The following is a 12,227-nucleotide window of genomic DNA, read 5'->3' on the forward strand; positions in this document are numbered from 1 at the left end:
CATCCCCTGCCTGTTCATGTGCCTGTCTAAATGCTTCTTAAACACTACTTCCACCACTTCCCCTGGCAGCATGTTCCAGGCACCTACTACTCTCAGTGTAAAACAAAACATCTTAGAGCTATGCCCTCTCATATTTGACATTTCCACCCTGGGAAAAAGACTCTATCAGTCCTTTCTATGCCTCTCATAATTTTATATACTTTCAGGTTGTCCCACAGTGACGGACGCTCCAGAGAAAACAATCCAAGTTTATCAGAATCAGGTTTATTGTACTCTCTAATCCAGGCAACATCCTGAACCTCTTTTGCACCGTCTCCAAAGCGTCCGCATCCTTCCTTCCTGTCAGAACTGCACACAGAATTCCAAATGTGGCCTAAACGAAGTTTCACACAGCTGCAACATGACTTCCTGACTTTGAGTTTAAAAACCCTGACCAATCAAGGCAAGTATATTGTACACCTTCTTTACCACCCTATCTACTTTGCCACTTTCAGGGAGCTATGGACTTGCACCCCAAGATCCCCCTGTACTTCAGTGTTCCTAAGGGTGCTGCCATTTACTATATACTTTCCTCTTGCATTTGACTTCCCACGATACAACACTTCAAACTTGTCCAGATTAAATTCCATCTGCCTTTTCTCTGCTCACATTTTCAACTGGTTTGTGTAGAACATAAAGCAGTACAGCACAACAATGTTGTGTCGATCTTGATGCCAATTTATACTAAATGTCCTCCTCCTGTGTATCATCTAAATCCCTCCATTCCTTTCATATTCATATGTCTATCTAAAAGTCTCTTAAACTCAATCAAACTGCCTGATTCCACTACTACTTCTGATAACCCATTCCAGATACCTACCACTCTCTGCGTGAAATAACTTGCCCTGCACATTTCCTTTAAACTTCTCCCCCTCTTACCATAAAAGCATGTCATCTGGTGTTTGACATTTCTACCCCGGGGAAAAGATTCTGTCTGTCTACCTTATTTATGCCTCTCAATTTTAAAAACCTCGATCAGGTCTCCCCCCAGTCTCTGACACTCTAGGGAGAACAACCCAAGTTTGTCCAACCTTTCCTTATAGCCCATACCCTCTAATCCAGGCAGCATCCTGGTAAACCTCTTCTGCACCCTTTCCACAGTCTCCACATCCTTCCTATAGTGGGGCGACCAGAACTGCACACAATACTCCCAAGTGCAGTCTGACTGAAGTTTTATATAGCTGCATTGTGACTTCCTTACTCTTATACTCCACACACCAGCCAATGAAGGCAAGCATTCCATATGCCTTCTTTACCACCTCATCCACTTGCATAGCCACTTTCAGTGAACTATTGACCTGGACCCCATATATCCTGTTGAATCCTTTGACAACCTTCCTCACTGTGCACAACTCTGCCAGATTTTGTGTCACCTGCAAACTTACTAATCAGCCACCTACATTTTCCTGCAAACCATTTATATACATCACAAACAATGGAGATCTCAGCACTGATCCCTGCAGAACACCACTGGTCACAGAGCTCTGGTTAGAATTACACCCCTCCACCACTACCCCCTGTCTTATATGCAAAGCCAATTTTGAATCCAATCCAATCTGCCAAGGATCCCATGTGCCTTAATCTTTTGGATCAGCCTACCATGAGGGACCTTGTTGAAAACTTTACTAAATTCCATGCATACAATATACACTGCCCTGTCCTCGTCAATCATCTTCACCACTTCCTCAAAAAAATTCTATCAAGTTTGTAAGACATGACCTCCCCTACACAAAGCCATACAGACTATCCTCAAGAAGATGCAAGTAAATCCTATCCCTAAAAATCTTCTTGGATAACTTCCCCACCACTGATGAAGGCTCACCCACATATAATTTCCTGTGTTTTTTTTCTGTTGCCCTTATTAAACAGAGGAACAACATTAGCTATTCTCCAGCCCTCTGGAATCTCATCTGTGAGTAAAGAGTCTGCAAAGCTCTCTTATCAAAATCCCAGCAATCTCCTCTCTTGCTTCCCTCATTGATCCCATTAGGTCCTCTACTAGCTGTGTCACTGTGCATCAAGTGTGTTTCAATAAGATGACTCTAATTCTTCTAAACTCCAGGGGCTATACACCCAGTCTGCTTAATCTCACCTCCTGGGATAACCACTCACCTAGAATCAGTCTGCTGAACTTTTGTTGCACTCTATCGTAAGTATATTCTTCCCTTGATTGGAATGATACACAATTCTAAGTGCAGTTTCAGCATGACCCTTTATAATTGTGGTAAGATGTCTTTACTTTTGCACCCAAATAAAGGTCAAAATACCCTTCCTAACCACTTGCCGTCCTTCACATTAGCTTGCAATGATTCATGTATAGGGGCACCCAGCTCCCTCTTAATATCAACACATTTTAATCTTCACCATTTGATTAAAAAACTGCTTTTCAAGTTTTTCTGCTGAAGTGTATGGCACCACAGCTTTTTTACATTATATTTCATCTACCATGTTCTTTCCCATTCATTTTAGCCTGTTATCTCGTTGAAACCTCCCCACATCCTTGCCATAATTGGACCAGCTTTATATGAGTAGCAACTTATATATTGCATATTGTCCCTCTTCCATTAGCATAGCTTGTGAACAGCTGGGGGTCCAGCACCAGTCCCTGTGGCACCCCACTTGTCACAGCCTCACAACCCAAAAATGACCTGTTTATTCCTTTTCTATTGTCTGCCCAGTAACCAATCTGAATCATGCCAGTACATTACCCTCATTCTTATGTGCTGCAATTTTGGTTAATAACCTCTTCTTCTGCACCTTATTGAAGGACTTTTGAAAGTCCATTGCTTTTCCCCTTGTCTATTCTGCTAGTTCCCACCTCAGGAAAAACTCTTAACAGGTTTCTCAAACATGATTTTCCTTTCATTAATCCATGTTGACTCTGAGCAATCCTGTTTTTGTTTTCCCTCAGGGTGAGGCTACCATTTCTTTAGTATGGATTTCAGTATTTTCTCTACCACTAATGTCAGGCTAACTGGTCTAAAGTTCCTTTTTTTCTCTCTCTCCTTTCTTAAATAGTGAGGTTATGTTTACCTTCCAGTCCGTGGGACCACACTAGAACCTGTAGAACTTTGCAAGATGACATGTAGTGTATCCACTAACTCCATCGCCACCCCTTTCAAAATCTGTAGATGCAGATCATCAAGTCCCAGGGATTTATTGCCATTAATTTCTCCAAATCTATTTTTCATGGATGTTAATTTCTTTCACTGGCATGTCACTAGCAAGGTCATTCTTAATCGTCTGAGTGATGGTGTGGAACCACCTTTCTCAACTGTTACAGTATTTTGTCATAGATTGTGCTCTGAAAGGACTGCTAAGTAGGCTGTTGCTGTATCTTGCTCTAAGTTGTGGATCTGGTTTAGGAGATTGGTTAGATGTTAGAAGACTGAGACCAGGGAGAGTGGTTATATGCTTTAATTGGAAGGAAGTAATTGCAATCTGCTTTGGAGGGGGTCTCAATTATTCACTATATTCATTAATGACTTAAGTAATGTATCAGATATTAAAATATTCATGTTTGTCATGGACACAATAAATGATAAGTAATATATTTGGGACAAAGAGTCATTGATTGATTATATGAATGGGCAAAATTGAGGCAGAAAATTTTCAACATTCATAAATGTGAGGTAATCTATCTTAGCAAAACAAAATGTCAGATGCAAGTATAAAACAGATGGTGAACAAACATGCAGACATCACTACAATGTACTGCCAGGATAAAAAAAATCGAAATACTGAAAGAATGATTGCATTTATAACTCAAAAGCTAAATTCTTCCCAACAGCTGTAGGAAATCCTGAGTAGGCTACATATGGAGCACTGTCTACAGTTAATTGGTAATTGGTTTATTATTGTCATATGTACCGAGATACAGTGAAAAACTCTGTTTTGCATGCCAACCATACAGATCATTTCAAAACATCAGTATATCAAGGTAGTACAAGGGAAAAGCAAAAACAGAATGCAGAATATGGTGTTACAGTTACAGAGGAAGTGCATTGCAGGTAAAAAATAAGGTGCAAGGGCCATGACAAGGTGGATTGTGAAGTCAAGAGTTCACCTTTATCGTATAAGAAATCCTTTCAAGAGTCCTATAATGGTGGGATAAAAGCCGTCCTTGAGCTTGGTGGTACGTGTTTTCAAGTTTCTGTATCTTCTGCCTGATGGAAGGGGAGAGAAGAGAGAATGACTGGGCAGCACATCTTGGGTAGGATGCATTGGAATGGAAGAAGTATAGCAGAGTCACTAGGTTATTGTCAGGACTTCACGGTTTAGATTATGAGTTAAGATTATGTAAACCAAGTTTGTATTCCCTGGAGTATAAATGGTGAAGGCTTGTTTTGATGGGGCTCCTGAGGAACATTGATGGAATTTAGGATGTTAAATACGAAGTGAGGCCATTCAGATAGAGTTAGAAAACACTCCTTTACACAACATGTAACACCCCTCCACAAAAGTAACAGATGATCTCTCAATTATTAAAATTATTTAGTATTTGCTAACCACAAATGTAAAGTAATTTACCTTGGATTTTACTGGTAAATGTCAGCAAATCTGGGATCTGTGCATATACATAGAGTCAAACACGAAGTCCTAAGCTTACTCATCCAAAGTCAGCATCACATCTTTCAATGCCCTCCAGAGAACAGTCCTCGTGAGATCCAGCAGCAGAGCTTGATCTTGCTAAAGTTCACAACATTTGTGTTGAGGAATCAGTTCTTGAATCCTGCTTCACATTAGATTTGGTACAGGATTCATTAACCTATTAATTTCAGTGGAAGTTTTCCGGCTGTGGGAAAGAAAGGCATGGGGAAGGCAAGTTCTTCACTTTTTAACCATTTGTGGTTCATTTAATTTTGTAAGTGCTTTTAGATTATATTTTTAAAATGTTTTAATTATTCTTCAATTTTAAAACAATGTTTACAATATTTTATGAATATTTCTGTACATCAGAAGCATTCATAAACATTTAAAAAATCCAACAGCTTTGACACCCAGCAAATCTGGGGGTGAGGTCCTGCCAGAAGTCAAAGCTATCAGGTGAGTTTCCAGGATGGAGCCTCTCCAGTGTTTCTTTCCAAGCCTTGGGATCATTCAGAGCCTCTTTGCAGCACTGTGGGGTGCTTTGGGCCAGCAAGGTAGGATCTCTACATTCAGATTAGGTGAGGGTGGGAGAAGGTTATATGTCAGTGAAATTGGGTCATGTAGTTTGACTTAGACTCCAAGACAGTGCATCATACAATTTATTTCTTCAATTATGGCATGGTAAGTGTTATTACAGGCAGAGTCCTCAGAAAGGAAGTGTTTCCTTCAAAGCAACAGACAACAACTCTTTTCATCTTGTCTTCCATTGTTCCATTTCCTATCTTAAAACCACCATGAATACATAGTGGCTATAAAATTCAGAAAAATAGCTAAGCCAATGTGTCAGATAGATTAAACCCTGAAGTAACCTGTAAATTAACACGTTTTAAGTACTTCATTAAGTGAAGAGAAACCCAAGACTTTAATCATGTGAGATTAAGTCCTAATTCTATGTACATCTATGCACAAAACCAAGGTATCTTATAGAGTCTAAAGGCTGGTCATCAAGCTAATTGTTCATTTTTTCCCATTGTTTTGCAGTTGTTTAAGCCCTGGATACAGGGTCATTGCATAACTTAAAACAAAATACATAATTTTATAACAAAACATCTTTAAAGGTAGCTGCCAGAGATCAATGGAGCAGAGAAATACTAACCAGTTCCATGACCACACAATAAAGTCTCTCAAGCCTGTTGCATCAGTTAAAAAGCATCTTAGCTGATCTGCATCTTAACTCCAAGTATCCATTTTGTTTCCACATCAATGTAAAATTAAACTACAATTGTAAAATAACAAGTCTTGGTCACAAACTTGTATATAAAAAGATAAAGGATATTTAGCTTTACACAAGGAGTAATTGACATCTGAAGTAACTTTCAGATAGAGAGATGGAGGCAAAAACTCTGGAGTAATTAAGAAACAATCTACTGCTGTAATGTTGAGATATTTTCTTTCTGAACAAATGGAAAAGAGCTGCTGAAAGATACCTCCTCACTGATAGTTATATGACACTTGTAGATCACAGAGATAATCAGTTCAACCACAAATTAGATGGATGGATGATACAATTAACCCTGGCAAGTAGTTGAGAGAAGAGAGGGAAGATGTATTTGCCAAGACATTGCAATCAAAGAAAATTTCAACAAGAGTCATTTATTAACTCAAATTAGAATTAGATGGAATGCACTAAGGCATTGATCCAGCAGAGGACGCTGTTCTCCAGAACCTTGTATGAAAATAAGGCTTCCAAATTAAATGCATCAAGAAACAAGCTGTCTGTCTGCAAAGGTTGGTTAAGAATAAAAGACATTTTATTATTGCTTTTGTATATCATCAGTGATTTTAATTTGTCAGATATTGTTCTTCAATACAAAGTGTTCTTCATTTGTATGCCCAAGTTTTAACACTCCTTGCTGTGGGGCCAAGATGATTGATGACTCCTTCACACAAGACTTTGAAATAGTTTGCATTAATTGTAGCACCTTTAACATAAGAAGGAAATTGCAAGGTACTTCACGGGAGAATGATTGGACAACATTTGACGCCAAGCCACATAAAAAGCCATAACACTAGATGACTGCAGCTTGGTCACAGACAGGCTTTTGGAGAGGGAACGTCCAGGCTTGGGACAAGGCAGCTGAAGGGACAGAGTTATAAGTCTGGGACGTGCACAAGGTCAGAATTGGAGGAGCACAGGGATTTGTGGATGGTTGAAAAACCAAAACTGCAAATGATGGAAATCTGAAATATAAACCGCAAACACTAGGAATACTCCACAGATTAGGCAGGATCTGCAGGAATCAGAAAAGAGTTAATGTTTTAGATCAATGATCCTCCACCATAACTGGATTGTAGAACTGGAGCAGGTCATAAGACAAGGTGATGGGATAATTGAATAAAAAGCAATATTTTCAAAATTGAGGCCTGTTTAAAAGTGGAAGAGGAAGGATGTGGTCTTGAAAACAGTGAAGATATGGCGTTGGAAACCTAGCTCAGATTAAATGGGGGAGAAGCCTGTTTCCACCTGACAGTGACTGGGGAGATGGATGGAGTCTGTGACCTGCAATTAACCAGAATGGAGTTTATTCTAGGATTGAAATACACCTGATGAAGGGTCTCAGCCCAAACCGTCAACTGTTTATTTCCCTCCATAGATGCTGCCTGACCTGCTGGGTTCCTTCAGCACTTTTTGTGTATTGCTCCAGATTCCAGCATCTGCAGAATCTCTTGTGTCTCTGAAATACACTTTCTGTTCTCAGTGTTTAAATAGGGAACATTGTTCTCATCCAATACTGGAGTCAAAGTGTGTGACAAATCAAAAAAAAGGGATCAAGAGAAGTGGTAGGTTGTTGACAAAAAAAATATGGCAGGAAAGAACATCTAAAGTTTTGCAAAAACAATTGGAAACTTTACTAATTCAACTTTCATATCCATGTTAATGCATAATGCAAGAATAAAACCAAATCATGCATGTAATAATAATCTTTTGGGTTGATTGGTGATTGGAAAAATTTTAAGGATTTATATGCTGTGGAGATTATTTTGCCGAATGCACCCCAAGTAGGTTGACGTTGACGTTACAGTATGATGAACGCCAGATTTTTTGCATATCCAGCACTTACTTGCTGGAGAATACATCGGATAAAACAATTCAAAATTCTGTTCTGTACCCACTCCCGATGCTTTTTCGCGAATACAACTTTTATTTTCCTCTTTCATTAGACAGATGTATGGGAAGTTGGCATCGATCCAAACTCGGAGTCCTCCAGTAAAATTAAAATACTATTTGGAACTTTTAACTTTTTAATCCGGGAAAGTCAGAAAGGGATAAACCGGCTGCTGTTGCTGACCAGTTCTCTTAATGTTTGGTGAGTTTAGTTTCAGTGCCGTGTGTGTGTGTGTGCTGATGAGCGAGTGAGAGTTTCAGGGCTCTCTCTCCGCTCAGCACTCTGGCTAGTGTTGTGGATGACATTGCGTGCAAAGCTACTGATGACATTGAATAGGATCCGGTACCTGAAATATAAGGAAGTGAGCCCTTGCTTAGTTGGGTTATTTACTGCGGCAAAACCATTACTCGGGGCTACATATTTAAACCTAATGACGACGAGCAACAACTTTTAGATCCATATTGGCGGATTATATTGAGTAGATGTGCGCGCGCGTGTTTAGTGTGATCTAGTGGGCGAGAGGTACAGAGTGCCAGCAACTCAGACTGTGCTGTATATCCGTAACTCGAAGCTCCTCCAAAGCTTGCTCGGGGTCAGGTAAGTCTATCACACCCTGGAGATGGTTAATTGCAAAGGTCGGCAATAGATCGAGCAGCGAACCCACAGGTAGGCTCGGGGAGTTCAAAGTGTTAACGTAGCAGGAATATGACCTCTGCAGTATTTATATACGTTCCATGTCCAATCCTTTGCCACAGATGTATCTTCTGAAATGCATCTGATTTAACAGAGATTGGTTGCATCCCCAGACAACCTCAGAGAACTGATTAGAGTTGACGTAACTATGAAAGTTTGAGGAGGTTGTTATAATTCTTGACGTGGTAGTGACCTGTTTCGGAGGAACAAAAGAGAGAGAATTACTGAGATGTGAACACACTGCGGCGGGTGTAGACAATACAGGATTAAAGGGTGGGAAGGGCAATGAACGGAGTGGACAGAACTCGAGTGACTGAAGTAGCACCTGTAACTGTTGGCAGGAGCGAGAACCATGATCCCACTCGGAGAGTGCATGTACGCGGGCAGAAAACGGAGGAAACCCATCCAGAAACAGTGAGTACTGCAACACCAACCGGACAGACAGCGCAGAGTCCGTACTTTATTTTGCCTTTTTTTAAAAAAAGTGAACGATTGGTGCCAGGAACTTAGGCAGCGATCGATCAAATTCGCCGCTCTTTTTGTTTACAACGGAATTCATTGTAAAATACTTACAGAAAGATACTCGCAAATCTTGGTAAGAATAGAATCGTGTCAAATAAAGCGTTTATTGTTAGGGATCTGAGGTTTTTTTAAGAAGTCAGATTTGAGATCATTATCTTATACAGATGAAACTTTAGAACAGATGAGATTTTAAATTGTCAAGTAATTTCTTAGCTGTACGAGTTTATAACATCTTTTATTTTTTGGAATATATCCGTCTGCCGAACTTTAAATATGTAAATACATACCAAATTCTAAAATAATTTGTGCTTCAGTACTGAATGTGCAGATGTATATTCCATTATTAATTGTCCTATACGTAGGCATTATCATTTTATTAACGCGTATATTATAATTAATTACTGAGTCATTGAACTAAATGCTTGTAAACAGAAAAACGTGTAGTTTAGACGAGTAAACTTTCAACATAAAAATGTTTTAAATTATTCAGTTAGTGGAATGGCCTGGAATAATATCAGAGTTTTAGATTATTTGACGAGAACATATTATTTCTCTCCCCCTTTCTCCTTCCAATAATTAAAATCATACAGTGGAATCATAGAAGATATCTTCATGTGTAAATCTAACAAAATGGTTTAGAATATCCTCTTCAACGTGTTATTAACTTCGTGCCTGCTTGTAACCCAAGATTTTGCATTTATTTATCAGCTGAAGTTATTTTGTTCAATGTTTAATACTTCTTCCGATTATAAATCACCAATTAAATTCTAAAGTCAAGGATGTTGAGTGCTTTTAGTTAAAGTTTGATTGACTAACTGTCTATTTTCTTTCGTAACTTGAGTAACTTGTCATACTTGTGCAAAGATCTGGTGATTTGAACTTGAGTCAAAAAGAAAAAAAATCAAAAAGACAAATTGACCCAGCTGCAATTCAAATATAAGCTTCAGAAAGAGTAGCATCAGGCATGAACTCACTGCTGCAGGAGGAGTTCATTTTATTGATTAAAGAGCCCCCATTCAAACCTAACCAGAGCACAGCCAGTTCACTTCCGATGTCCATTTCACAGCTTGCCTGATGTTACTCTCACAAGTCAGGAGTCAAATGTCACCTACATCACCTTACTTGTTAACATCCACAGATCAGGAGGATGCTCCTATTACCACTGCCATCCTGTCTGTAACGTTGCCAGAAGTGGGGAATATTTTGAAAGCAAGCTGGTAATGTTTTCCCATAACACCTCTGTGTCAATAAGTGGCTGCTTTAATGTGCACATTTCCTGCATGCAGATTCCCGTTATGTGATGGAGGTCGTCAAGAGCCTGTGCCGTGCTCACTCTGATTCTCTCCACGGGACGGCATCCTCCGTGACCATGATAATGCCCTCTCCCACCAGTCCACACGTACCTTATTCATCACCTGATCACTGAAGCCTGTACATCCAGTACCCTTCTCCTCATTGGCTGCCTGTCAATTTTTCAAATTCTCATTCCCTGGTTCGGGAACTTTGCATGGCCTCATCACCACTCTGTCTCTGGAGCCCCTTTCAAAGCTGCAACCTTCTGAGGTTTCTGTGCTTCTCCAATTCTCAACGCTCCGACATTAGTCACTTGTCTGAATGTCCCATTTTGTGATTGGAGGCAAATTTTATCTGAGAATACTGTAAGAAGACCCCCTGGGGCCTTTTTGCCACCTTAAAAGCATTATATAAATATATATTATTGTTGATGACAGGAGGTTTATGAGACAATTATTTAACACCCAGTTTATCGACTCAAGGTGAATGAAGTATGGGCAATTAACAAAAACTCAAAATCAACCCTGGAGCATGATGTTGGGTCAGGTTAGAAACCAATGTTGGTCCCAAGACTTGCTCTTTTCTTTGGCACAGATTTAGATTAACATTTCCTGTGGAATAGGTTGATGAGGTGAGCCTATGTGAGCTGTTGATGAACAGAGTTCTATTTTTCAATGAATTTCTGCCTTAAAATTTTAAGCCTGAATGTAAATTTGGCTTTGGGATTGGCACCTTTTTATAGAATCATTTCACTTAAACTAAGCTTAAAATGTGGTGAGACATAAAATGGTCTCCTGCTTTCCCCATTACTTCTCTCTGGAGCAACTTAGGTTTAACTATGTTTTAAGACCTTGTCCACAATTTTTGGCATGCTACTGTCCCACTTCTATGGAGCAGAAAGGTCTCAACATTTGGATTGCTGCATTTTTCTTGTATGACATTGAGTGAACGAGGAAGTGAGAGAGTGGAAGGAGAAGGATGTTAAGATCACTTTGAACTTGACACTGACTGGTTGTTGATAACTCTTTATAGAGATCAACCAAATTTTAACGTTTTGGCAATAATCTTATAAAGGTGTTTTCAGAATATTATGATTTCTTGCTTTGGATGGACATTGCAACTCTTGGGTAGTTGTTTGTCCTTCCGTCTTTCCTATTGCCGTGTAGCCTGTACCCAAATTCAAGTGCAACACTGGATTACTTTATTTTCTGTTTCTCATGCAAACCCTCTCTTATTGGGATTTGGTATTCAGATTCCTTGACCCCCTTATCAGAACAGCTCAGGGTCTGTGCGTACTCAAGCCCCCTTTATCTTGACATGTTCAAGGTCCGCACATTCTCTAGGTCTCTTTTATCTTGTCTTCAAAATGTTTGAAACCTACAGAATAAGTAGCTTTCAGCATCACCTCACTCAGCCTCGCCTTCTGCCCTGGGTAGGTTATAACTTGACCATTTCATATTATAGTGTACTACTCCATAATTCCTATTCTGTTACACATTAAGAAGCCTATCTTAAGCATGTCATTTGGGTGTTTTTATAATTATAACCATTTAATCTAAGTATGTTAAAAGGCCTAATTTTATAGGTAGGATGTAAGGTGGAGGAGGGAGGAGATTTTTAATCCCTTCCAATTTTCTATTCGTCTGGGTCTGTCTATAAGGTGAGCAGCTTCTAAAGGTGCCTAGTGTAATTTGAAGAAATATTATTCACTTTCATTTTCATTATTTCAGTGATAAAGAGATTGTTGACAGACTTACTATGCATATTGAAATATGTGCAGTGATGTTTTGTCCTGCAGAAACCAAACAGAGAGAATTACAAAGCTGAACTGAAATTCATTGGATTGATTCTTAGGGTGAGGGGTTTGCTTTTTTATAGAAATCAAGGCCTATGCTCAGTGGAGTTTAGAAGAATGAGAGAAAA

General features: G+C 39.3%; 1 protein-coding gene across 2 annotated transcripts in view; it reads left to right on the forward strand.

The window, feature by feature from the left end:
- Positions 1-7,930: 7,930 nt before the first annotated feature.
- Positions 7,931-12,227, forward strand: part of LOC127570562 (aryl hydrocarbon receptor repressor-like) — a 146,710-nt gene continuing 142,413 nt past the window's right edge. Inside the window, exons 1-2 of one of the 2 annotated variants that reach the window (XM_052016229.1) lie at positions 7,931-7,997; positions 8,831-8,903. In XM_052016229.1, coding sequence (XP_051872189.1) covers positions 7,991-7,997; positions 8,831-8,903 — 80 coding nt within the window. In that variant the 5' untranslated portion in view covers positions 7,931-7,990. Of the gene's footprint in view, positions 7,998-8,245; positions 8,394-8,830; positions 8,904-12,227 lie in introns of those variants that run through there. The other variant, XM_052016230.1, reaches the window with a different exon arrangement.

This window comes from Pristis pectinata, chromosome 5, assembly GCF_009764475.1.
Source record: "Pristis pectinata isolate sPriPec2 chromosome 5, sPriPec2.1.pri, whole genome shotgun sequence".
NCBI classification, from domain to species: Eukaryota; Metazoa; Chordata; class Chondrichthyes; order Rhinopristiformes; family Pristidae; genus Pristis; species Pristis pectinata.